The 26056-nt window shown below is 46.2% G+C and overlaps 11 protein-coding genes across 11 annotated transcripts; 5 read left to right on the top strand and 6 right to left on the bottom strand.

Moving 5' to 3' along the window:
* Nucleotides 1-175: 175 nt before the first annotated feature.
* TrAtP1_009969 (uncharacterized protein) lies at nucleotides 176-1605 on the bottom strand (the record flags this gene model as incomplete). Its single annotated transcript, XM_014093672.2, has 3 exons — nucleotides 176-243; nucleotides 303-739; nucleotides 806-1605. 3 exons carry the CDS (start codon nucleotides 1603-1605, stop codon nucleotides 176-178), a joined length of 1305 nt encoding a protein of 434 aa, XP_013949147.2.
* Nucleotides 1606-2090: 485 nt separating this feature from the next.
* On the top strand, nucleotides 2091-4072 carry TrAtP1_009968 (uncharacterized protein; the record flags this gene model as incomplete). Its single annotated transcript, XM_014093673.2, has 3 exons — nucleotides 2091-2644; nucleotides 2710-3709; nucleotides 3772-4072. The coding sequence occupies exons 1-3, from the start codon at nucleotides 2395-2397 to the stop codon at nucleotides 4070-4072; spliced, it is 1551 nt and encodes a 516-aa protein (XP_013949148.1). The 5' UTR covers nucleotides 2091-2394.
* A 407-nt stretch (nucleotides 4073-4479) lies between these two features.
* Nucleotides 4480-5122, bottom strand: TrAtP1_009967 (uncharacterized protein; the record flags this gene model as incomplete). The annotated part of the gene is made up of 2 exons (XM_066114511.1): nucleotides 4480-4625; nucleotides 4699-5122. 2 exons carry the CDS (start codon nucleotides 5120-5122, stop codon nucleotides 4480-4482), a joined length of 570 nt encoding a protein of 189 aa, XP_065970607.1.
* A 220-nt stretch (nucleotides 5123-5342) lies between these two features.
* TrAtP1_009966 (uncharacterized protein) lies at nucleotides 5343-6029 on the bottom strand (the record flags this gene model as incomplete). The annotated part of the gene is made up of 1 exon (XM_066114510.1): nucleotides 5343-6029. The coding sequence occupies one exon, from the start codon at nucleotides 6027-6029 to the stop codon at nucleotides 5343-5345; it is 687 nt and encodes a 228-aa protein (XP_065970606.1).
* A 1727-nt stretch (nucleotides 6030-7756) lies between these two features.
* TrAtP1_009965 (uncharacterized protein) lies at nucleotides 7757-8881 on the top strand (the record flags this gene model as incomplete). Its single annotated transcript, XM_014093675.2, has 1 exon — nucleotides 7757-8881. One exon carries the CDS (start codon nucleotides 7757-7759, stop codon nucleotides 8879-8881), a length of 1125 nt encoding a protein of 374 aa, XP_013949150.2.
* A 357-nt stretch (nucleotides 8882-9238) lies between these two features.
* TrAtP1_009964 (uncharacterized protein) lies at nucleotides 9239-10245 on the bottom strand. The gene has a single exon (XM_014093676.2). It carries the CDS (start codon nucleotides 10234-10236, stop codon nucleotides 9340-9342), a length of 897 nt encoding a protein of 298 aa, XP_013949151.2. The 5' UTR covers nucleotides 10237-10245; the 3' UTR covers nucleotides 9239-9339.
* Nucleotides 10246-11491: 1246 nt separating this feature from the next.
* Nucleotides 11492-12971, top strand: TrAtP1_009963 (uncharacterized protein). The gene is made up of 3 exons (XM_014093677.2): nucleotides 11492-11653; nucleotides 11710-11841; nucleotides 11932-12971. Exons 1-3 carry the CDS (start codon nucleotides 11636-11638, stop codon nucleotides 12769-12771), a joined length of 990 nt encoding a protein of 329 aa, XP_013949152.2. The 5' UTR covers nucleotides 11492-11635; the 3' UTR covers nucleotides 12772-12971.
* A 29-nt stretch (nucleotides 12972-13000) lies between these two features.
* TrAtP1_009962 (putative secondary metabolism biosynthetic enzyme) lies at nucleotides 13001-16043 on the bottom strand (the record flags this gene model as incomplete). Its single annotated transcript, XM_014093678.2, has 3 exons — nucleotides 15735-16043; nucleotides 14697-15684; nucleotides 13001-14641 (listed from the first exon to the last, which is right to left on the bottom strand). Exons 1-3 carry the CDS (start codon nucleotides 16037-16039, stop codon nucleotides 13001-13003), a joined length of 2934 nt encoding a protein of 977 aa, XP_013949153.2. The 5' UTR covers nucleotides 16040-16043.
* Nucleotides 16044-17423: 1380 nt separating this feature from the next.
* TrAtP1_009961 (uncharacterized protein) lies at nucleotides 17424-19079 on the top strand (the record flags this gene model as incomplete). Its single annotated transcript, XM_014093679.2, has 2 exons — nucleotides 17424-17621; nucleotides 17688-19079. The coding sequence occupies 2 exons, from the start codon at nucleotides 17424-17426 to the stop codon at nucleotides 19077-19079; spliced, it is 1590 nt and encodes a 529-aa protein (XP_013949154.2).
* Nucleotides 19080-19520: 441 nt separating this feature from the next.
* Nucleotides 19521-22428, top strand: TrAtP1_009960 (uncharacterized protein). Its single transcript, XM_014093680.2, has 3 exons — nucleotides 19521-21029; nucleotides 21105-21876; nucleotides 21929-22428. Exons 1-3 carry the CDS (start codon nucleotides 19702-19704, stop codon nucleotides 22007-22009), a joined length of 2181 nt encoding a protein of 726 aa, XP_013949155.2. The 5' UTR covers nucleotides 19521-19701; the 3' UTR covers nucleotides 22010-22428.
* Nucleotides 22429-23601: 1173 nt separating this feature from the next.
* On the bottom strand, nucleotides 23602-24680 carry TrAtP1_009959 (uncharacterized protein). Its single transcript, XM_014093681.2, has one exon. The coding sequence runs from the start codon at nucleotides 24592-24594 to the stop codon at nucleotides 23794-23796; it is 801 nt and encodes a 266-aa protein (XP_013949156.2). The 5' UTR covers nucleotides 24595-24680; the 3' UTR covers nucleotides 23602-23793.
* Between the last annotated feature and the right edge of the window lie 1376 nt (nucleotides 24681-26056).

Raw genomic sequence — 26056 nt, 5'->3', positions numbered from 1 at the left:
ATCATCGTCCTCGAGTAATTGAGGTTGTTTGACAACACTACTTGAGATTTCTTGCATCTTATCATGCAAGATTTGGAGCTTAATGTTGTTGTCGCCGCCACCGCGAAAATGAGTGAGGAACTGAGCAAGGCGGTTTAGAACATCTTTCGGGCCAACATTCATCAACTGCTTGCCCTCAAAGTTCGATGGCAGACACAGTAAAATATCGGCTAGAGACATTGCCACCTCGAACAGCTTCATTTCCTACAGGCACCAGCATGTTAGCCATGGGTTCATCTCAGCCAAATCAGCCTTTTACATACCATTCCAAGACCATGTGCCTCGATGACAGACCGGGGGGAACAGGTCTATATTTCGGGCTACATTTCGTGCGACCCGATTCGGAAAGCAAATACTAAGGCCTTCATCTGTCGCGTCGGATGAAAGGTTGATGTAGTACATGGACGTTTTCCATAAAACGACTCTCATCCACTGCTGTGTCAGGAGGAAGTCTGCCCTCTGTAAGTCGGTGGAATTGTGAGAAGCCTGGCTGACCTCTCGCAAGCGGTCATGCATAGATGCGAAATATTCCTGCGTCTGGCAAGTCCCGTCGCCATCCATCGCACGAGCAAAGCTCTGGAAAAGTTTGCTTAGGCTAATGAAGGCGAATAAGATTGGAGGGTTTTCATCTACTTCTAGCTCAGGTAACTCGGGGTCAAGTTGTAATATCCTAGGGAAATCGAACCGGGTAGTATGTCCTCTGGATATTGAGTTTCTCAGCAACGCTCTGTCATAAATTGGCTGGGGAAAAAAGAAGTTGACTCACCTCTCCGTCACAAATAGTAACCATATAACCCGAAGATGAAGTTGAGCTTCAAGTTTAGGCAGTCCAGAATAATGCATCGCTTTATCCAGGCCCAGCATCTGCGCAAATGTGACGGCTTCACGTAACAGCATCGCCCCTTTTCGGATATAGCCGCGGTTTGCACTCGACACATGCAAAAAGAACGATGACAGCAAGACACTTAGAGATGGATGCTCTAGATGATCCATTTCGTTCCTCGCTCTGAAAGCTTCAGCAGCCATGAACGCGCCATCGTCACCCTCAAAGCGACCAAAGGTCTCATCAGACGAAAGTTTGAGCTGTGCAATTGTGACTGCACTGACTGCTGCGGCAAGGGCATATGCTTCGATATCAGTAGAGTCTTGTAGTCGATACAGCAACTTCTCTATATTCACGACTGGCCAAACGGGATATAGAGCTTGCTGATAAAGGCCGAGATAATGGTCAAATACCGCGAATGGAATGCGGTTCAAGCTAGGGTAAATATGAGGCTGAGTCGACGGTTGTTGATAAGTCGCGTTGCCATCAGATATCGGAATTGGAGACTTTCTGTTGATCATCGCCTTCTCCATCGCCATTCGTTTATTCAACAGCGCCTCTCGTTTCCTCTGAGCCCATGGCCCCTTGGGCCCGGCCTTCAGCCGCTTTCTCTCGGCCACACATTGGATCGACAGGCTTTGGCAGCGTCTGCACGGCAGCCCGCGATCACACTTCACTTTTCGAGCTGCGCACGCATCGCAGGCCCGTTCGCGAGCCATATTAATTCCCACTTCAGGCTGCATTTGTCAGTAAGTGGTACAGGTTGCAAAGGATTCGAGTGGCCCCCTGTTTGACATGCACCCTTATCTTAAGCCATCGCATAAAGTTTGCAACTAGTCATCTTCAGTGGGGCTAAACCATCAGCTTTGTGGAGATTAAGGGATGCGGGGATGAAGATGAAGGGAGTGTCTACACGTGGATCTTGAGATTGGTCGGCTTGGCATGTCGTATTGCTAGATAGAGTAATTACATCGATCTCCTCATCACATCTGAGCCATAGAACAGCATTCACGAGTGCAAGTTTTTCATCAACGAGAACCTGGAGACGACTCAAGTCCTGCGGTTTACGTTGGTGGTGTTTAGCTTATTGCGCCATAGGACTAAGAGCTGCGCGATGGCAGCAACGGGGACTGGGCGAGTCAGCACTGCCATTCACTATAGTCGCCTCTTTTCTTCTAAACTAGCCTGGGAGCCTCTGACAGGCGGAAAGATTTTTGATGGCGCGGAAAGATTTTCTAGCCTTCAACGCACATGATCGCGCCCATAAACCCTTCGGTTGTCAACGTCAAACTTGGCTTCTCGGCCATACACTATCACGACATGCTCGTAAAATGACAATCCCTTCTGTAGTCGCAAGACGACACCACCTAGTCCGCTTTCCGGTTATTTTGGTAACGGAAGAATGCTTTGGTAAAGGCGCGATGGCCCCTTGACGCGCTCATAAACGTATATATATATGCACGGCTGCACCCCGTGGCATTATTACTGAAACAGCCGCATGCTGTCGAGCTTATAAAACAGCTTTATCGAAAATGGCGTTTTCGTTCATTCGCCAGAACCGATTCGCTCGGCACTTTACCCCTCGTCTGGCCCTTTCTGTGGCTCTAATCGCCTTGTCTACCTTCAACTATGGCTTTGACAACCAAGGTATTGCGACGAGCCAAGCAATGCTTGCGTATAAGAAGCAATTCGGAGACTACAACCCAAAGACCAATACATATGCTGTCCCAACATACTACCTGTCTCTGTTGAATAGCCTCAACTTTATAGGATTTGCCGTTGGTATGTCAAAGCTTAAACAAAGCACGTCTTCAGAAGATCTTGTATCTAACACATGACGCTTTCAGGTCTTTACGTTGGCAGCAACATCAGTGCTAAATATGGCCGTAGAATGGCCATGTTCTGCATGTCCCTCTGGGCAATCATGTCTGCGACTGTCCTCATCTCCGCTACGACAAGGGGGCAGGTACTCGCCGGCCGTATCCTCAATTATACATATATAGGAATGGAACTAGCTACATGTCCCCCATTCCAAGCCGAGATTGTCCCAGCTCCAATCAGAGGATTCGCTGTTGGAACATATCAAACTAGTCTATTACTCGGTGGCGTAATCATCAACAGTGTCTGCCGCGGCACAAGTGAGCTTACGTCCAATGCGGCATGGAGAATCCCAATGGGTCTATTTTACATCGTGCCCATCACGGTGGCATCATGCGTCTGGTTTATTCCAGAGTCTCCCAGATGGCTACTCCTGCAAGATAGAGAGGAAGATGCGCTTCGGTCTCTCCAAACGCTTCGCGGCTCCGATCCATCATACAATGCTCTTGAAGACCTCGAAGTCCTGCGGCTGTCTCTGATCGACGAACATAATCAAGGACGGTATTCGGATCTTTTCCGTGGCACCAATCGGAGGCGTACTCTTGTCGCTATGGGCATGAACTTTTTCATCCAAGCCACAGGATCGCCATTCACTGCTGCGTACGGAACACTCTTCGTACAGTCTGTTGGCTCAATTAATCCATTCAACTATTCCATCATGAGCTCATCCATCAATTTCTTCTCCTGTCTTGTTGGGATTTCCATCACGGATAGAATTGGCCGTCGCCCAATCTTAATGACCGGCTCCGTTCTCCAAATCATCTGGCTATTTACTATGGGGGGCATTGGAACAGCTGCAAATCCTTCTCTTGCGCAAAAGAAAGTCATCGTTGGCGCCACGGCATTGTCGTCAGCCAGTCTGACCTTTAGTTGGGACCCTTTGAACTACATTGTCACAACAGAGCTTCCAGCATCAAGACTCCGTGATAAGACCCAAAGAGTTGCCTCTATGGTTAATATTGTAACTAAGTAAGTTAAATTTACATTACCACCGGTTTAGAGACATTATACACTAACATCCGGGCTCTTAGCTTTCTCTTTTCCTTCTTCACTCCATACTTACTCAACGCCCCGTATGCGAATTTGCAGTCCAAAGTAGGATTCATATTCGGGGGGCTGGCTATATGCTCGTTCCTATTTGCATACTTCTGTGTTCCTGAGATGAAGGGGAGGAGCTTGGAGGATATTAACGAAATGTTTGACAAAGAAGTACCAACGAGACAGTTTAGGAATTACGTGTTGGAGCACAGGGTAGAAGGCAAACCAGAAATCATTGAGATGGAGAAGGTCAAGGTCAAAATGGACAAACCTGCAAATATCCATATGCCATAGAGCTGTATATTATTCTAAACTGGTGCCAACATTCTTGGCGCACTGTATCATAAAATGATGTTTCATAAAACAAATGAATAATGTCAGCGCAATTGTTAATCGTATATCACGCCCTGAATGCTCGTTGAAGGCAATGATACCATGATGAGTCTCATAAGCACGAGTAATGCAAGCTTAAGTACAGGAGAAACCGAAATAGGTATCCAGCTTTATTCATATTGAATCTCTTTCCGCATGGATGACTAAGACTCATGAGTGGTATCTCTAGAGCAACATCCGGGAGGACTCCAAAGTCCGAAAAGTAATGAAGGAGTGACGGCAGCCAGCATCACTTAGACCTTCTAAAGCGGCAACCAGCTAGCTAGATTCTGGAGCAATTCTGAGACCCTACTAAGTCTTCACGACACTTATATACTGTAATCTTTCAGTCGAAGTTCTTCCGGAGAGTAATGGTTGTATGCGTCACTGGCTGATATGTGAAGATGCAGATAGAGTTCCTTGGTAGAACTGTCCTCCTCTATGTGAAATCCCCAAAGGGATCCCCAAAGGGCACCTTAATCCGTGGCTGGCTTCTTAGTAAGTGCACTTTAATGCCAATTGTAAAGATCCCTAACGAGGTAACTCACCTTTGGTGCTAGGCGTCTCAGGGCCTGACGCCGACACAGGACCTGGTGGAGGTGCCGGAGAAGTCCCAAATGGAGTTGCTCTATATGGTAGGCCAACTTCTGGGGTTTCAACTTTGAAGGGTCTAAATATGTTCGCATCGCTTTTCGGAATTTCAGTCAGACCGGAAATGTCAACTTGCGGGTTGGCAGGGGGCAAATCGGAAGCATCGTTCTCTCCTGCGATTTCCGTTGCAGTCTCAAAGGAGACGTTTTGCTTGTCTGGAACGGATATACCCATCCTATCCTTGAGCCTCTGTATAAATTTCTTAGACTCGTCCTCACCAGCCAAATCCTCTTTCAGTCTAGCCAGGGCCGTTGCTTTCATTTTTCGAACTCCCCCGCCTACTCCTCCAAAATCATCGCGAAATCCCACCAAGACCTTCATCTGCTTACTGGTAAGGCCAATGGCAGCTTCAGATTCAAGAAAAAATTCGCTGATATCCCTATTCCAAGCCTCCCTGTCAGCTTCGTTATCTGGGGATAGATTTTTGGCTTCTTCATATAATTTGCGCCAGTCAAAGGGAATAGGCTGAGCCGAGATGGTGTGTGTATATGAACGTGCTTTGAAGGTAGAGTCGAAGAAGAGCTTGTGGAGGCCCAAGAGCTTAGGCCCCCCCCGCCATCCTAACGGATGCTTCCAGTTGAACTTTGAACCCTCCTTTAAGGCACCGAACAAGAGTGACAAGCCTGAAAACTGCGGGTATCCCACTTTGACTTCCAGGCTCCTCGTAGAGTCTCCAGGACGCCGTATTATCTCCTTTCATTAGGCCAAGAAACTTTCTTCTTCCCTCAAAGGTCGTTTTGTCGTTGTGTATCTGCTTCGCACTTGCATTAATTTGCCCAGGTCCAGCTGATGCTCCAGCACCGGCGGTAAGCTCGGCGGTGTCTTGAACGTTGCGCCCGCCAACATCAACCGCGATTATGGAAGGGAAAATTTGTGTAATTGAAGGCTCCGAGTCCGAAGACTTGTCTTTCTGGAAAGTAATATTGATGTCGGCGCCTCGGAATCGATACTGTGGGGAGAAGGATCTCATAAAGTTCAACTCAAAACTAAGGAGGTATACGTCTTGGCCCTCATACAATACTCTCTCCGCCGTCGTCAATTTAGCTTGAAAATAAGTATCTTTCCTGTAGAGCAACCCCTTTCCGTCGAACACGGCCATGAGGGCCCCGCCGCTGAAGGGGTCTTCTGGGAAATATCTCTCCAATGTAGGGCTGCCTGTAGGAGCACTGCTCCTATCACAAGTGCTAGGATTTAACGCGGCTTCGAATAGGTTCCGGCTGGAGTCCATGACGAAAGGAAGAGCCAAGCTCATGAAGTCAAACAAAGAAGAAGAAGATTCGAGTAGGCGGCAATATGTTGGCGCGAGATTAAGAACTCTCTGGGATGGAATAATGTCGAGGTCTGTCTCAGGTGTACCTCGACTATCGAAGCACCAGCCGTGCTCAGCCAATCCTGCAATGCCAGCAATTCAGCGGAGCTCTGCCACGTCGGCAGGAACTCCCGGCTCCCCGCATGTTTATTCGTTTGGTGTTACCACGCCACATGCAGGCAAGGCAGACTTGGAGAGGCGGGATTAGGACGGATGAGGTCCTCAAGGTCAGAGAGAGTTGCAAGGCGTGTAGCCATCGTTCCGAACTTATTCCTTTGGGATATTTGAGGTACGCAATAAGGCGGCCCAACTAACGCTTGAATGGCCCGTTGTGCTGTGGATGACAGTATGGAAATTGGGTTTAACCGCCTTCGCGGGGAGATATTGGCCATTGGTGCCGGGCATGTTCTTGCTGTATCGAAACAGTCGGTATTAAGTGACGTTTGTTGCCGCGGTTCCTCTTAGCCCGCCATTCCGTCCTAGTTGGAACTTGACTCTGAATAGGAGCGCTCGTTGTAATAGTTATTAGGGGGGAGAAAATCTGATCACTATTGCGAATTGCGCCATATTTAATTACCATACAAGTAATTAGATCGCCAATAATAGATGTTGGCTGCATTTACTGTTGCATCCTCATTTTCCCACTCTAGGTCTACGCCTGCATCCCCATTCAAAGTAGAATATTTAGCTGTCACCGAAAGCCTCCGAGTAAAGTCGACCGCCCTATCTCGGGCTATGAGACTTCACTAGATTCAGGTCCTTGACCCAGCGCACTATGGCGATTGCCCTTTCAAACTGCAGCCGCTTGTGCATCAATGCCGTGACGAGTAATCAGATGAGAAATTAGATGATCGGAAAAAAATTCCCCGACGCGGTGGCACAAAGCCAGTTCCAGTGATGGCCTTCTCCCAAGAGGTACAATCTACTTTAGAGCTGCGCACAGTATCAGCCACGATGCGCCACAGACAAGGTCCAGCGGAGAGAAGCTTTCTATTGAGAGAGGCGGACACTCGTTTCGGTTTCTACTGCGTAGATACGCAATATAAAAGAAAAGACGGATGAGTACGAAAGCTCTTATTGAATCACATTTTGGTATTTGTGCCGGTTTGATCGGCTGTTGTCTAAAGCGATCTCATTTGTCGCTACGTAAATGGGTAGCTTCTGCCTGTAAGTGCCTTCGTTTACTACTGAGGTACTATAATCCGTTTCCTGGGTGCATCAACGCCGCAATGCAGTATTTTCACGGAACTGCAAGTAAAAGAAGCACTAGGCGTAAGAACCACACAGGCGCTTTCCAGGTCTCCTGGTCGTATGTTGACTCGCCCCATATCCTGCTTTAATACATCTGGGCACTGCTCCGCGAATTCTCAAGGCTGGTTGGTCCAAATTAAGATTCAACAGTTGATATGGATAGACAATGGCACCAACGAATCAGTGGCCCAGTTGCGGGCCGCTCTGCTCCCAGCACTGTGATCCACCCATTGCTGCCTATTGCTGCCTATCGTTTCCCTGTTTAGCCGGGATGTCGCCAACCAACTAAACATCGTAGACAGTTTGTTACAGATTCTATAAAAGCATAAACAATTTCCTTAGTCTGTTAATCTACATCTTGTTCTTGCGACACTCATCCGTCTTTTTCCATCAGAATGAGCTTCTTCTTTTCATCCTTGAGAGGCCCTCACACACAAAGCCCTCGCTTTAGCAGAAGACCTGGGCTTAGAAACTCAGCGCCTCCTCCACCAGAGCCGCTGTACCAGCAACTACTTGCAAAGGAAATTGAGCCCCAGGAAGAATCGCCGCTGTTCTCTCTCTTACCTCCTGAAATCCGCTCCAAAGTCTTTGCTTTTGTGCTGTCAGACTATGAAGACACTAATTCCCTATACCACATCGACACCTGCTATTCGCGACCTTCGTATTTCGCCCCTCGCAAGACTAGCACTGAGCTGCTGAGGACATGCCGCGCCATATACCGAGAGACCTGGTTTCTCCCCTTTATTCTCACGGAGCAGACGCACTGGATTTCTGCCCCGGATCGCGCGCCTCCCAACTACAATAGCTGGAACAGCATCACGAAACTCAAACGGCTGCTCCCTGAAATCGCTCGGCAGTTGAACCAAGACAAAGTCGAAATTGAAAGCCTTCATGTTTTTGCGCAAATGTATCGTGTCGAGGATGGCGGGTTGGCCCAGCTACTACACACCTCCGGTTTACATCCTCGCCGGCTGACGCTGACAATTCGCCACACGGACTGGTGGCTCTGGGAAAACGACGAGCCGCTGCGCTTCGAAGCGGATTGGATTAACAGAGTACAAACGGGGATGTCACCTTCAATGCAAGAGTTTCGACTTGAGCTCGAATCGTTGGAACGCAAAAAGGATCAGATTGATGCCATTGCCCAGCATATAGCCGAGAATTGGTTCTTCAAGAAACTTGACGGTAATGTTCTATACGCGGACGTGTCGGGCAAATGTCACGAAGTATCTCGATGGACCGGTACGAGTACGTGGCATAATAAGCGATGGACTCGCGACGAAAATGCAGCTGGCCAGCTGGATTATTACATCCTGACCATCACCTTTATGTCAGAGATCGCCCTGATGAAGAGAGGGGGGGGCCGTGAGCGCGACAGCCAAGTTAAACGCCGGAAACATCTTTCATCGACATATTCCAATCAATCTCAAAAAGGTTTCGGAAGCAGTCCCAGATCCATTCCAACCACCCGAGGAGCCAGGCTTCTACGCAGACCCAATGTTACCTCTGCCGGGGTCTGATGATGAAGATTTATGAGAGAGACAGGGGGGTTTTTTTTTTATCACACTTCATTGAAACATGCGGCGTATCTAGTTATCCTTTATTCTCATTTTTCGTTCTTTCTTATTCACTTCAATCTAGGTAGTATATATTATCCAACAGCAACCAGTTTTGCCAGCCAATCCTCTGCGTCTTACAGTCCTGTGCATTACGAACTTTCACAATCCAATCATAGTGCTTTCAGAATATCTATATCGCTGCTTAATGCAGAAATTAGCAGTCTTAATAAATGACTAATGCCATCATGTTAAGCCACATCGGATCATATCAGTCAAGCTTATGGACATTATTTTCTCCATCACGGCGTCAATGCAGTAGTCCTATACTTAGTTTTATTCTTGTTCGACCTTACATAAACAAACATAGTGTAAGATACATGTATTCCTCATGGTTGACAAAAGCACAGAAAATATCGCTATTAACTACTCAAAAACTTCTCGATAACTCTGTTAAACTTAGCATCATTCTCCCAAAACATAAAGTGGCTGCCGCTTTCATTTTCTTTGAAGATCTCCACTTTGCCGTTTGGGATTCGGGAAGCAATCCATTGAGCACCATGTATCCCAAATACGCTTCCTTCAGCTCCGACAACGAGCGTCGGAACTGTAATTGTTGGTATAACATCCCTCCAATCCTCCACGGCGTGGTTGATTAATAACGTAGCTGCATGAGAGAGATTCATTTTGCTCCACTGAAGTTTCAGCCATACGAAATCTTCCTCGCTCAGCGATGGCGAGAAAAGAGACCGCAGAAATCCTGCCGCATATTCACTTCCTCCGGCCCCGCGTAAACTGGCGCCCATTTCAAGAGCAGTAGAAGGTGTAAAGATGGATCCCAGGGAACTGGCCACGCCTTCCTCCCATGCTGGATCTATGATCATGCAGGGTGATTGGTCGACAAGTATAAGACGAGAAATACGTGATCGGGAAGAAACGAAAGTGTCCCAATGTGCCCAGATGATGGAGCAGCCCATGGAGTGGCCACATAAAGTAACGTCTTTGAGATCCAGTTGAAGAATGACGTCGTTTAGATCTGCTACCAAACGAGTAACTCGGTATCCCCATTCAGGCTTATCGGAATCGCCAAAGCCGCGATGGTCAACAGCAATGACGCGGTACTTGGCACTGAAGTATGAAATCTGCTTTCGCCATTGGATTGCCGTTTGCGCCCATCCAGGAATGAACAGTAGAACAGGATTGTTTGCATCCCCGGCAGAAATATATCGGATAGAAACTCCGTCAAGAGTTGTAACGGTGCCTGAGGACGTTGCCATGTTGAAGTTGAAGCAAGCGATGGTAAATGTGGATGATGTCATTAATTGGATTATACAGAAAGTTAATGAGCAACGGTGTTGGCACGATGGAACACTTATATATTAATCGAGATATTTATCATGTACTATTATTATATCAGATGTCACGCTCATTAATACGCGAAATACGCGAAATACGTGCCTGTTCTGTCTAGTTGATTATTTATTAAACCATGTTTTCTAATTGCAAGCTTATTGCTCGTTAGATGCCATCAACCTTATTAGTGTGAGATTTTAGGTGCAAATAGTTGTGGGCCAGAGTTTCTCAACACAACTCGACAACTCTACAACATAATGATATGAGTCATGCAGATCAAGCTTCTTGCTTAGCTTCATTCAAATATGTTTCGATTGCTTGGGAGAGGTAAAACATGTATTCGACACTGCCAACGTTGATTAGAAAAAGAATAAAGATGTTTTATCTACAGGTATGGCGACTCACCAGCCCTAGCGTTTACCTCTGTAAAAGCCAGCCGCTGAACTACTGATAGGGAGTTGACAAGTGTATAACTAAATCGTGTGCCATGACAGGCGCGCTGACCGCTTAATTGTTTGCCGAAAGGATTCATGCTCTTCTCCATAGTATCACCAAAGGGTTGCCACCGTTGGTTTGTAGATATGCATAGCGATTGAGATACGATTACATTCTAATAGTAATCTCATGAGGGGTAGCAGCGTAGTACCGTTACCGATTATTCAAATCAGGACATAATGTGCAATGGAGCTTAATTCATGCTTGATAATAGTTCTATAAATAACTTTTCATCTCCCTCTCTTGCCTCGATCTTTGCCTCATCATTGAAAGGGATGCGTTTAAAAGCCTTACGAGGCGAGATCCTTGCTCAGATTGATCTAGTACTAGTAATCTCAACTGGCCTCCTTCAGTCCAGCTTTTATTTTTTGTCGCACTTACGAAAGAATTTCCCATTTTGGTAGCCTTCGTCTCTATAACTTCTATCTCATCGAAACTACATCAATGTCTCCAAAATTACTTTATCCTATGCCTTCATTTTATCATCGTCTAGAACACGTATGTGCAGCAAGGGACTTTATAAATGAGACTGCTACTGGCACGGTGCCTTACCTAATGGCTTAGATCGTCCAGTAGCTCCAGTAGCTCCAATATTGATTGATAAAGGCTTGGAAATCCAATCCCCGCGTTGTGGCTTTAAAATTTGTAAGCTTGTCTATCACGTCACGAACAAGTTAAATGGGAGCAAGTGCCAGCTGCTGCCTATGTAAAATACCTATACAATCATATATCTTTCGTACCTCAAACGTCTTTGTATAAATTTAATATTGAAAGAATTTGAGATTCAAAATCCGCACCAGTGAAGACAAATAGTTTCATACTTGACTGACTCAGTTTTTGTGGCGCGCCATCTCACATAGCTTATTCGACATGTCACCAGCAAAAATGGTTGGTATTTCGTAAGAGCTATCTTATCACTTGGAGCGATCACTTACTTTGTTCAGGTTTATCACAAAGATGGCAGTTTTACACGCCCAGATAGCATTTTTCGAAATTTCATTTCCAAGGACCCAAAATCACGATTTCCCGCTGAAAAGGGCCGCTACGCCCTCTATCTCTCCCCTGGTTGCCCATGGGTAAGTGATGTCGCATTCTCTCACTCTGCTTCTACTGGATTGAATGGATCTATGTTGTATGGGAAAATAGCTAATATTTGTCATATGTAGGCACACAGAACTATGATAGTCCGGCTTCTGAAAGGACTCGAGTCTATAATCGACATTTATCAGCTTCATTTCACTATGGGCCCTGAGGGATGGTATTACAGTGGCGAAGGGGGCTCTCTTGATGAAGATCCTCTGCACGGCTTCAAGAAGCTTAAAGATCTATACCTCAAAGCCGACCCTAGCTATACTGGCCGCTACACTGTACCTGTATTATGGGATAAAAAAGCCGACGTTCTAGTCAATAATGAATCGTCAGAGATTATCCGCATGCTCTACTCAGAATTTGACGACTTGCTGCCCGAGCACCTCCGTGAAGAGAATCGACCAGGAAAAGGTTTATATCCGCCGCATCTCAGAGTTGAGATCGATGCCATGAATGACTGGGTGTATAACACCGTGAATAACGGGGTATACAAGGTTGGCTTCTCCAAGTCGCAGAAAGCATATGAAGAAAACATATACCCCCTATTCGCATCCCTCGATCGCCTTGAGGAGCATCTCGGCCACGGCAAGCCTTTCCTTTTCGGCGACTCAATCACCGAGGCCGACATTCGTCTCTACACCACTATGGCGCGGTTTGATGTTGCGTACCATAGCGTCTTTCAATGCAACCTCAAATCGATCAGACACGACTATCCCCGGTTGCACGCCTGGCTCCGGCGGCTATATTGGGATCAAAATGAAGAAGGACCATTGCGCGCGGCATTTTATCGCACAACGGAACCCAACATTTCGCGGTATGCCCTGGGTTATGCGGATTCAAGGTGGAAGATAGTGCTGGAGAGCCAAGGACCTCTGATTGTACCCGCGGGGCCGTTGGTGCTTATGCAGCCTCTATGAACCAAGTACAAGCATCCTTGAATGACACATTAGCTTAGTAGCTTATGGTCAATAGTTTTGTCTGAGTTAATAGGAGGACAAGTTTGGTTTAACCAAAAGTGAAAAGAAATAACCAGAGTTCAAGTTACACTCTTTGAACAAAAAATAGACAGGTAGAACAAGAAGTTGGTTACAAATATTCATGTAGTCCAATATTTTGTACGACAGCTTTAAGTAGCTGGAAACGTCTCTAAAACCATTCAGCTGCTTCTTCAATGATCCATCGAATCTGATCTAATACCGCCTTTTCAGCCCTCTCCGTATCTACAGGTACCACGTCAAATTCCCTGCTGCTGGGCTTTTCATATACATCGAGTTGGTTGTAAATTAACAGGGTCTCTAGTACAGTGCAGTGGCGCTTTTGTAAACGTCTCTGAAGGATATTTCTCTCAGCCTGCAAGTCAATAAAGATGGTCTTGACTTTATGCGTAACCATATGGCGACGAATCTGGTTGCGGTACTTTTCCCTCAAAGCAGAGCAGCTGACGACCGAACAATTGTATCCGAGGTCTGTGAGCGTCTCCGTGGCTCTTCGGCTAATTCTATCGATCCAGGATAAGCTATCTTCATCGGATAGTGTAATGCCCGACCTTATTGTTGCGATGTCTTGGCGGGAGTATAGTTTGTCGCCTTCAATGAAAGGTATATCAAGCGCTTGCGCTATCCCACTTCCCATAGTCGACTTTCCCGTTCCAGAGGGACCCATTATCACAATGACTGTCTTCTCAGCTTCTGTAGAAGACGATGAGCTCTTCCATGCCTTTCCGTTGAGATAGCCAACAAATTTAACTACATGCTCCTCCACAAGACTGGGAACTTTGGCCAAAGCTGGAGAGAAAGAACGTGCCACTTCAGTGGAGAACGTCTTTGACGGGCCAAACGAGTCTTTGTCATATTTAGAAGCAAAGAAATCCACTAGCTTGATAGGCGGATTAGCCACTGGGTCCGGGTTTGATGCCCGCAATCTCTTAATCCAGTCTCTAGGCTCAACTTCGTCAAAGGCAAGCCCGCATTTGCGTAGAGCAGGTAGAAGATCATCATTCCAGCTAAAGAGTTGTGGGTTTGTGACATTTGTAAATATGCTTCCTGCACTAGAAAGCGATATATCTGTGACGACATCTGCCACAACATCGACTGGTAGCCACGACGGGGTTTCCTGGAGTCTCGGTAGAGCGCCGATTGTTACCGCAGTTTGCATTATCATGGGAACTGCTTCTTGAGGGTTCCATACGCCATGCTCTGTATCGCCAACGATTTGTCCAATACGAAGCACGCGAGTAGTCACACCCTGAGATGCGGCTCTAGCGCAAATATGCTCGGCTACCGACTTGGATTGAGCGTATCCCATGTTTTGTGCCCATGAAAAGTCTGGAACACGCTCGGGAACTGGAATGACTGTTGAGTGAGAGCAGGTGCTGACAGACGAACAAAAGTTCATCGTAGCTGGTGGCTGCGCTGATTGGCAGAGAGAAATAAGATGCGATACACCTGCGATATTCCCTTTCTCGAAGCTTGAGAGGTGCATGTTAAAATTAACAGACCAAGCGCAGTGAATCACTGCAGTAAGATTCTCAGCGATTGACTCGTAGGCTGATTTGGATAATCCAAGATCTGGCTCCGCCAAATTTGACGGCAAGACAATGATTTTGCGCCTTGAGGCTAGAGATAGCGAGTGGTAGACTCTTCTCTGTATCATCGAGCTAACAACTCGTTTATAGCCATGCATTAGATCACTAGCACGGACTAGGCAATAGACTTGATCAATATTGGGTCTAGAAGCCAGCTTTGCGACAATGTGAGCTCCAAGAGAGCCGGTAGCGCCAGTAACAACCTAGAAAGCAGGAGGTCAGAGATATTTCCATCACCGTGATTGTAGGGGAGCTTACAATTGATGAACTAGTCGGTATAGACAAAGCCTCTGTCGAATATCTCATCACCAGATTCTCCATCTGTTGCTCGATGGACATCTTCTCATTGGCATCGCTACCAGTTCGCAGAGAAAGTAAAAAGCTGCTCAACTTGCTGATTGACGGCTGCTCAAATACAACTTGCTGTCCAAGTTTGCTTTTGCCAATATCTACCTTCTTCAGAATCTCGCTTCTCATTTGGATAGCTTGCAATGAGTCTAAACCCAGGGAGAAAAAGTCTTCGTCGTCTTGAAGTGGTGTAGGTGTTTCAAGAGTCCTCTGAAGAAGGTCTCTTATAAACTGTTGTAGCTCTGGAAGATCAAATTGCACAAGCTCTTCTGAGCTTGATTCAGCAAGATCATAAGTTTCCTCAATTTCCCGTTTGAACTTTTGGTAAAAGGCTTGTCGTATTATGCTCCCCTTATCCGTGCGAGGATAGGCACAATCATGAGGTAATAGCCGGATCATATCCCGCGAAATTCGGGCAAAGGCATCTGCAGATTTGTTGGCACTTTCGAAGATTGGCCAGATTATATCAAGTATCTCTTCATTAGTGTGAGTGGCTAATCCAGCAGCTGGGACAAGCAAGATTCCAAGATGCGCACGACCAGCACCGAACACGACGGCTTCTGTGACGTTTTTATCCGACCGTATTTTGCCTTCCATTTCCACAGGATTGAACTTTTCACCATTGACAAGGACAATTGTGTCGTCAAGTCGGGCAATGTACTTCCAGGCTCTGGGAATGCTTGGATGAGGTTCGAAAAGGTCCTTGGTTGCGTAAGCGCCATCTGGCCGACTGGACTTGACTTTAGATGGCCAGCCATCCAGAATAACACACTCAAACAGGTTTGAGCCTCGTGGCTCCCATCTCAAATATGGTGAAAGTGCATCGTGTTCCCGTACATAATTCCATGCTTTGTCCCCTTTGGGGCGAAAAGAGGTCATGAGCTGCCCGACTTCGGTCCTGCATTCTGTTAATCTCTTTGCAGAGATGCAGAGTATGAGTTCACTTACGCTCCATAATGTCCTATAAGATTTACCCCATTCTCAACAAGAAGATTTCCCAAATCATCCGGACAGGCTGATCCACCGTACATTACAAGCTTTAACTCTTGAAGGAGGTCAATGCCCGTTTGCGATTCTGAAAGCAGCTTCAGGGTATATGGGACGCCGTAGAAAATCTCAAAGTTATTCGCTTGGAATATTTTCAACAAGTTATCATGCGTCAATGGAAGTTCAGCATTGTAAAAATGAATAGATTTGCGGCAGTGGATTGCGCGAAAGAAGCTGCAGACGCCATAGTTGTGAAACAATGGCATTGTGATGAACGATTTCATATTCATGCTGCTTGCATAATTTGCAAGACATGACTTGTGCGTTTGAAAGATTGGCTTTGGATGGCCAGTTGATCCTATATTGTTGTGAGCTTTCAAGTCCACAAAGTGTAAAGTTTTAGTTCGCATACCGCTTGAATGCACGATAAGAGCAATATTTTGCGCCTCAATTTCCGGATCCAAATGAGAGTCTAGTTGAGTGTCTCCATGAGCTTCAATTGGAAACTCGAATACTGGACGATCTATTACTTCAAACAGTCGCAACCGCGGCAGCAGCTTTTGAACCTCCCATGCAGTACTCCAATGTTTCTTGTCTACAATGATTGTAGAAGCCGAAGTAGCATTGATAAGAGATTCAATAGCTGGAACTGTGATCCTCGTTGAAAGGAGGAGAACCGTATGCCCAAGCTTTATTAAAGCAAGAAGCGTAATGAGATACTCAAAATTTGATACGCCCAATAGCGCTACAACATGCGGCTTTTCTTTCGATGACTTTCGGGCGGGAATAAGCAGCTCATAATGATTCGCCACTCTCCAAGCGAATGCATCAAGTTGCTGTAAGTTATAGTCGACGAAGTCTATTCCTGATTTTGGATAGGAAACAATATGATCCTGAGGATGAGATATAGCGCGCAGGCGTAACAGCGCATCTATTGTGCGGGGTACGGACTCGACCTTGGATGCATTGGTAGCTGAAGTTGGCGATGGCCTCACTACAGGCTTCCGTGAGGGATCCAAAGATGCCTGGTGAGAAGCCGGGAGGTAGATAGCAGCTGGCATAATGATTAAAGCTCTGATATTCTATGAAAATATCTAGGCAGATGCTTTTTTGCACAGTTGGAAATTGGGGATATGGGACCTATTTCAGTACCTCGTACTTTGTACTGAGATTGAAAATAGCCGCAGTGGTATCCAATGCTTATCTAAGGTTAACAACGGTCAGAATACAGCCAATCAATTACTCCAGGTGTTGCTTCGTCGATATTCCTTCTCGATATTCGTTCTCTACGGATCTTTATCCGCTAGCACGACGACGATCGTGGAATTTCGGATTAAAATCCTCAACATCAACCGGCTTTTCATTAGCAGAATCCCAGTAGAAACTTTACCCCAGATTTTCGAGTGCGGGGCTCATGCTAAACGACCCCGAGATTTGGATGAAATGTAATCAGATCAGTTGATGTTGCAGGCCATATTTAATCACAGCTTATAGCTACTTTGTAATAAAATTCTGACACAATCTCAATGGCTGCATAGCATAAGATTCAAGCGGTGCCCTTCCCATTCTCTCACAGTTTGTCACAGAGATCTTATGTGACATTCGTCTAAGCACCTTATCCAGCTTCTTTAATCTTGTCCCAAAGCCAACATGGCGCTAAACGCTGCCAAAACCGACAAAGCAGAGATTGTCATGATTGATGATAAAGATGAAATACCTACCAACGACATAGAGAAGACCGCCCCAGTCAGAATTATTGACAGCATACCTGTGCTGGGCCTGAGCGAAGATGATGCAGCCTTCTATAATAGCATAACACGAGATCAGAGGAAGAGAATTATCAGAAAGGTGAGAAAGAGCAGACAGACTTGTCTCTGTTGAGAAAGATTAATGCTTACCATTCTTCTACTACAGATTGATCTACGACTTGTACCAATGCTGGCGATTCTCTATCTCGTCTCACAGCTCGACCGTGCAAATATCGGAAATGCAAAAATTGAAGGACTTTCCGAAGATCTCCATCTAGTCGGCAACCAGTATAACATTGTGTTAGCCCTCTTCTTCATACCATACATCTTGCTCGAAGTCCCCAGCAACGTCTTATTGAAGAAGTTCAAACGCCCCTCCTACTATCTCGGCTCGCTTGTCACGATTTGGGGAATTGTTATGACCATGCATGGAGTTGTTCGCAACTTTGGCGGACTGCTAGCTGTGCGACTGCTGCTTGGTGTGTTTGAAGCAGGATTTTACCCTGGTGCAATTTATCTGTGTACATTTTGGTACATGCCAAAAGAGCTTGCCACGAGAATTGCCTACTTTTACTGCACCAGCGCTTTATCTGGAGCATTCTCAGGTCTCTTGGCTGCTGCAATTGCCCAAATGGACGGCATTGGTGGCTATGAGGGCTGGCGGTGGATCTTCCTCCTAGAAGGTATTGCTACTACTCTACTTGGAGTGCTTTGCTTCTTTTTCCTCGTCGATTCTCCGTCGCTCTCTGGAAGCTGGTTGTCGCAAGACGAAATCAGATTTCTTGAGCTCCAAACATTTGTGAAGCAAGGTGGGCGTTTCTCGGAACAATCAGCCGAGAATCGTTTCGACTGGTATGAGTTCAAAATGGTTCTCACCAACTGGAGGCTATATCTTCAAGCATACATCCTCCTTTGTATCTCGGCATGCTCATACGGCACCAAGTTCACTCTCCCCTCCATCATCAAGGCAATGGGCTTTTCCAACAACACAATCGCTCAACTCATGACAGTGCCTGCTTATGTGGCTGGGGGCATTTCTTCAATATTCTTCGCTTTCCTATCTGATCGTTTTCTCTGGCGGATGCCCTTCGTCGTCATCCCCTTATTGCTCATCGCCATAGGCTACTCTGTTGTGATGGGCTTCAACGGCGACCTAGGAGGCAGCCATACCGGCCCTGGCTATTTTGCTCTTGTGCTTACTTGCATGGGTATCTATCCCGTCCAGCCTTCCGGAACCAGTTGGGCCGCCAACAACCTGGCTCCAACCAACCGCCGCGCGATCGGAGTTGCCTTTTGCATCTGTATGGGCAACATTGGTGGCATTATCGGTAGCTTCATGTATCTTGACAAAGAAGCGCCTTTCTACCACACAGGCTTTGGTCTTTCTTTGGCCTTTGGTGGCTCTGGCGTTCTTGCTGCCCTATTTCTAGAATTGAGTTATATATGGGCTAACAAGCAAAGGTCCAAGATTCCTGAAGAGCATATTAAAGCGCAGTTCTCGGAAGATGAGCTTCTTAGGTTGGGGGACAAGAGTTTGCTTTTTAGGTACACGCTTTGAGGGACGACGTATAAGGTATTTATAATCTTTAGAGCCGTCAACTCAAAGGGTACATATCTGCGGCTCAAGTTTGGTCAAATTTTGGATTGTTGCTTTTAACAAAATGAGAACAAGTCAAATAAAAAAAATTCTGACTTATAATAAAAGCCTAGTTATTGCGTGATTCCGTTGTGAAAAGGCCAAAGTATCAATTGCTCTAAGCTAGATAGGCTGAACGAGAGTATATGTACGGAATAACTGTTTACCACAACCTCGGCAACTTGTTCTCATATAGCACCTGAAATATGCCCTAGAATAGGCCTACTATGCTGCTTCATTATAAGACACGTCGTCAGCCTATGAGGTTCTATATTGAGGCTAGACCCCAGGGTGGACCAGAACTCGTATCTTGTCACTAAATCCCCGCAACGCGGCATCTTCATTTCCCCCCGGTTTTTCTCCCACTGGGGAAAGAGACGCAGGTACCTACTATTTTAGTACACCGCTGCCTTGTCCTAATATTAATACTTCATCTTTCGGGTTCTTTTCCGCCTTCTTGGATCCTTCCTTACTTCGTTGCGGTGATACTAGCAAGAAGCGTATCCAGCCCGTATCCACCACATATCGACTAGGTAAGCACCAAATGGCGCCAGAAGTTACAAGTCAGAAGAGGAGCTCCGAGTACGTTGAAGATACTCCAAAAGAGCCCTCGGACCCTGCATTCCGGAAGGCGCGTAAAGTTAGCCGCGCTTGTGACTTTTGCAAGTCAAGAAAGGCGAAATGCAGCGGCGACCAACCATGTGCAAAATGCATATCAAGAGGCCGGGTATGCTTGTATGAAGCAAAGTATACTCGCGGCATGCCTCCTACGCCTCCGCCGTCGTCTGATGTTAGCCAATTGCAGTCGGCAGGCGATAGCAGGCGTTCTTCAGCCAGCAGATTCGCCGTATCTGAAACTATATCTTTCATGCCGAGCTCTGGTTTAACCCCAGTTGGTAATGGGCAATTGGCCCAGGCTTTGCGACAATCAGAAGGACTTGCTGCTCCCTCTCGTGCGTCCCCTGAGTTGGGAATGGCAGAAATCCAAGGCCAGGTATTTGATCCAACGTCCAGTCTGGCATTTCTTCATAGAGCGTCCAAGCGCCTGGCGACTCACGGAAGCAGCCATGGGAGCGATGATTCCCGGTCATCAGCAGAAAGTCAGCTGGTATATATGGCTGGAGACAAGCCACTGGCAATCGAAAGCGAAGGCAGTCAACAGCAGTATACTCTTCCCGACCCATTGGAGGCCAGAGTTCTGTTGGCGCTTTACTTTGATGTCTGTATCGCTACATACCGCATCTTGCATCGTCCATCCACCGAAAATTGGTTGAGCCTCATGGAGAGCAATATGGGAGAAGGGATAGATATATGGCACACGATTGGACGAACAAAGGCGGCTACCATATACGCAATGCTATCAATTGCCAAATTCCATCGTGAAAAGTCCAAGGGATATCCTGCCAAAGATTGTCAAGCGCTTCGCTTAGCTGATAACCTTTTCCGCTTCTCAATGAGGCTCACCGAGCAAGAGACTGGATTTCCGAGGCTAGAGTCCGCCCAAGTTCGCATCGTCCAAGTTCTATATCTTCTAACAACTTCGCGATTCAATCAGAGCTGGTACATCTTTGGAAATGCACTACAGCTTATTTCTGCTCTGGGTTTGCAGCGACGTGCCGACTGGAGAAGGAGACATAAGCCAGCAGCTGATTATGTCGAAAGACAATGCTCTCTCAGAACTTTTTGGACTGCATATGTTCTTGACAACTACCTTGGGGTTGTGTTTGGGAGACCACGCCATTTTCACGATGAATTCATTGATCAAGACTTACCTGATCGGATCAATGATGAAGACATGTCAGCAGACGGGCCAATTGGTGACCTTGACGATCGCCGGGGGTGTCATACTGATGCCTTGGTTTTTCACGCCCGGTAAGCATATTTTGATGCTCTATATCATCTCTCGGACCTATAGCTTGGCATTGAATTGACACATTTATTTACTAGCATTGCCCAAATAATTGGAGCCATCTCACAAGATATGTATACAACCAAGCTCACTTCTGAAGTCGAAAGAATAGCCGCCGCGAGAGACTTGACGCAACGGGTTCAAGATTGGCATCAAAGCCTACCTGCTCACCTCGGTGCAGTTCATCCGTCTATCTTGATCCCCAGCTATCGAAGACCAGCTTTGGCGCTGGGGCTCGCTCACTCGCACGCTATTATGCATGTCAATCGCCTGTTCTTGATGCGTTCTCCTGCTTCTGTTTATACTTCACAAGTGAGCGACTGTATCAAGGCCGCGAAAGATGTTCTGGAATCGGTAGACACTATGGCCCGAGACGGCCCTATTTTCCACGCTTTTTGGTGGACTCACTATGTGACGTTTTGTGCCCTGGTGGTAACATACGTATGGGTTATACAGCAACATCGCATGGGCGCTGCAGACGATCCTGGTTATAGTGCGAGACTGATGCAACTTGCAGAGCACTGTCACGGCCATCTTGCTCAAGCAACATCGTCAAACTCGCCTAGTCGGCGATATGCTGTGATTCTGGAAGGATTTCGAGCTGCTGCGGTAAACAAGTCGACTCCACAGCAGATGAGACCTCAAAACAATGCACTACATGAACAGTCGATAGATCTAAATCCAGATACTCCTACTCTCCATACGAATGATGGAGGTGTATTTTTTAACATCTCTCAGAGCAACTCGATGCCAGATATGCCCACCTTTCATGATTGGCAGCTCACAGACTGGTTGGATTTGGACTCATCGGTAAGCCCTCTCTCCACGTATAAGTGGTAAACTCCCAGTTAACATCACATAGGCTTTTTGGCCGAGTTTCGATGCGGATGAAGTGGTGTCTCCTGACGAGACCCAAGCTGCAGATCAGAACTATTCTACTTAAAACCGACACCCTACTCGCAAGTTTTTATCTAGACGTTTCTGGTTCTACATTCCCAGCAACGGATTTAGTATTTTGCTTTCTCACACGACCAAACTCTCCAAATGCTCGACTTTAATGGTTTCTTAAAAGTTCAGATTCTACACGGGGCGCATGGGTAGGCCAGGCGCCAAAGCACACAGGTAGATCATAGATCTTACGCTCAAGATGATGTACCTAAATCAATTCGGTCGTGTGGATGTTCATCAGACAGAATGTTTAGCTCGAAAGCGGTAAAAACATTGTCTCCAAATACCATTTATGCGCCTTTGTAAAGAGTGTCGGATTATTATCCGCGCGGAGCAATAGTTAAGTCTTGTCACTAGTCGAAACTGTCAAGGTGCCAGCAGCTTGGAAAATATCGTGAGTAAAATCGTTCCTGCTACTTTTCAATCGAGATATGCGACGTTCACCTTACTATATAGCTACTCGTCTGGTTTCTGCTTTCAGGCCCAAGGTGGATATTTAACGTGCTGGGCATACTAAAGAACTCAATGTTACGTTGATGCCTAGTGTAGGCAACGGTGCAATGAATCGCTGCGTAATCTACATATAGGCAGATTTGACGCTATACAACATACCTAGGTATCTGCTGAATCATTTCTTGACCGGATGTTTCGATACATTTATAAGATTCTTGATGGCTGCAATAATTAACCTCCATCTCTGAAGTATATCTGCAAGTTTATTTTCGCTCTATAGATCCCGAAATCAAGCTAGCTCTCTTAAACATGCGCCATGTATGGAAGCGCTTCCTCCAATGATTCAACAGTGACCCATTACTTGCAAGAAAGGTAGCGTTTCATTGCATTTCGCATGATTCCCTCAAAATGACCTTGAATGACGAACCACACAAAATACCCTGGCCACCTGTGCCGCTTGATCCGGCGGCATCGACTTTGGGCGGGGCATCATTTGAACATTTCAGTGTTCCCGACATACAGAGGCATAGAGCAGTCACTAACGCATCCAGATAAACTGGCTATTGATTAGCCAAAGTCATAAAACAATTCATATTCTGAGAAATTTTCCTCATATTCTTCGCCGGGATATTTATACTGATTTGGCTCTTACTAGCAGAGCATTAATTGTCCCGTCCGTGGCTATGTGGGATCCATCGCTGATTCCATCAGTGCAGCTCTAGTGATGACGCGATATACGATCCAAAAAATGCCAAAAGAGGATCCCATAAGAGAATACCTAGATCGGTTGGAGACATGAATGCAGCTGTCGCAATGTAAGTGGAGAGAATTGGCGTTGTTACGATGCGTGCAATTAGAGAGCCGTGTATAGTAAAAACTCGCAAGTTGCCTATCCTGTGGTTATAACTCCCTTAGCGAAATAAATTCCGACGAACAGGGATGTATGCCAAGAGAGCTCATTGACCCACCTAATTTGAATTGTCCGATCCCCAATGATAGTGTTGACTGCTGAGGCTATTTCGGAAGCTATTTTGTGGATAAAGGAACGATAGGGAGGTTCAGGCTCTTTGTAACCCAAATGGAATGTCAGGGATCACTACAGCCGCTGTTCATAGGCGATTATGCTAACGTTCTCCACAAACAAACAGATTAGAATTTGACTATAGAATCTGTAATATCGACTATCAACGATCCCCTATGCTTCCAGACGCCGTCTTTTCATGAATGAGACAACTCAGCTCCTCAATTATCCGCAGTAGGCCTATCAAACTTCGAACTAATGATGAAAGGTCTAGTGGAACTGAGGACAGCTTTTGCTTCACCAATTTAGACATACTTGTCAGTGACAGTTGAGCCGCTGACCGTAACGCTGGTAAGTGTCTTGCCACTCTGCTGGATATCAATGATGGAAGCAGTAGAGGCATCAAGCGTGGAGCTCTTGGTCGAAGCTGTAGCACCAGTGAAAACAACGCTGCCCCAGTTGGCAAGGCTCACCAAAGACGAGCCCTCCTCGTAGTCTTCCACGATCCATTCTGCGTTCTGTCCTCCAAGAGCAGCGGAAGAGGTGAGAGACTTGGTCACGGTCTTGCCGGTGGTGACATTCTCAATAACAGCAACACCAGAAATGCTAGTGGTTGAACTGACACTAGCCTTGATGGTATCACCCTCGTTGATTTGGATGGAGAAGTCGTAGGCATAATCGGGGAACCACTCATACCAGGCATCATATGACACTACACCATTCTCAATGGTGAAGTCAACACCCGTCTGCAGAATCGAGTTTTGGTACGTGTCTCCGTCAATTCCGACCCAAGCGGAAGCACTGTAAGTTCCACGAGAGGATCCTCCAGAGGGGGCCTTGGGCGTGGGCACGACGAAGCTGGCAGAGACGGCGTTGAAGGTCTGTCCAGATGGGGGCGACGTGATGACAGCTCCCGACCAGTTGGTGGAATATGAGACATTGGTATCGTTGCTCCTGTCAGATGTTTCGATGCGTTGATTGGGCCTGGATGAGCGTGCTGCGGCTCTGCGAGCAATACGCTCTTCCAGAGTGCTGTGGCCTCGGGGGGCAGCACTGACATAGCTAGCGAACAGCGCATAGCTGAGGGTAATGGCGGAGAACTTCATATTGTAAAAATGGGAATATTTAGCGATTGCTAAAGATTTGTCAATGTTTTGGCTGAAAGCTTGGCGCTTGATGCTGAAGTATGCTGCTGAATGCTGTTGTTCAATCCCCTTTGAACGTGGGAATACGTCTGCTTTTATAGATGTCCGGAGCCTTCAGTTGTGTATAGTATCGCATCTCATAAGATATCGTTGAATACTACCTTCCGAAATGGTTTATATACAGATTTTCAAGAAGGATTAGGTACAATGAACAAGATGTGCCTAGATATCTTCTTGCATGAGCCGTGGGAGTGTTAGTGTTTGCATCCCATTTTCAAGCTTGAAACTATCTGGTCCTCAGGATAATCTTGTCTCAAAACTCAGGTATCTTTCTTATTTCGTTCTTGGCCATTTTGAGAATTCATGTCCGAAAACCGTTTGCGTGATAAGGCGTAATTGCAGGGCCGGTATTGCTAGGCATTGCATCGGCGGGGGATCAATGGCGAATATCACGAATCGATGCCGACAGGCAACATCGGCCGTCAAGCAGAGCGAATGATACAACATGCAATCTATAACTTTGAAGTTTATACGATAAACTTAATGTCTACTCTCCTGCCTAATACGGCACATTCTGCCGAAGACCTTATGGCATTTTTTGCTGCAACAATTGCAAAATTGCTCGTGAATGAAGCATGCGATGAAGTTGATTCCGGCACCAAATGCGGTAATACAGGGTAGGTGAATGCTGAGCCCCTCGCGCCATCTACCAGCGGATGTTTCCAATTGTCTTTCATGCATTCGTTCTTTGTGTGCATAGCCATATAGCTAGGCACCCATTGTCATTCATCTCAATCGAACCATATTATTGCAAGAGTGGAGTGCGTGATAATTGAGTACTTCGCGAACGCATCCCTCAACTGCATCAATATTTAACAAAAGCTTCGTTGGGATTTTTCAAAACCCTTTTGGTTATTTTGAAAGAGAAATACAGTCCGCAAACATTACTCTATAGGGTTTGTAATTCAGAGAATTCGACAAAGATCATGTCTCAGAACCGCTGAAATTGGCCTGTCTAGCAAATTGAACTAAACTTCTCCATTGGACGAGAGAAGCGGGAGCTCTCACGCGAACACGTGCATCTATATTTCATCTGCCACTCTATTCCATCGATACGTTCTCATCCACCTCATACGAGTCAATATACAATACAAATTTTGTTACTAAACTATCAGTAGTTTTTATCTTCTAGTTACCAAGTGACGGAGTCCCAGTTACGCTACTCATCAACTAAGTTCCAACTTATGAAAGTGAGATTTTAGTTACCTAACAAGTAGAGAAAACTCGTTTCGGTCGCACTAACTAACTACTTCTTTTTCAGCCACTAAACAACGGTTTTCTAGTTCCCAATTTAGTAAACGGTATTGTTCAGAGCAAGTATTAAAGGACAAAATATGCAGTTGCACATAACGCTCTAATTTTT

The sequence above is a fragment of the Trichoderma atroviride genome, chromosome 5, assembly GCF_020647795.1.
Source record: "Trichoderma atroviride chromosome 5, complete sequence".
In the NCBI taxonomy this organism is placed as follows: Eukaryota; Fungi; Ascomycota; class Sordariomycetes; order Hypocreales; family Hypocreaceae; genus Trichoderma; species Trichoderma atroviride.
Note: the sequence above shows the minus strand (reverse complement) of the source record. Positions and strands in the feature narration are given on the sequence as shown.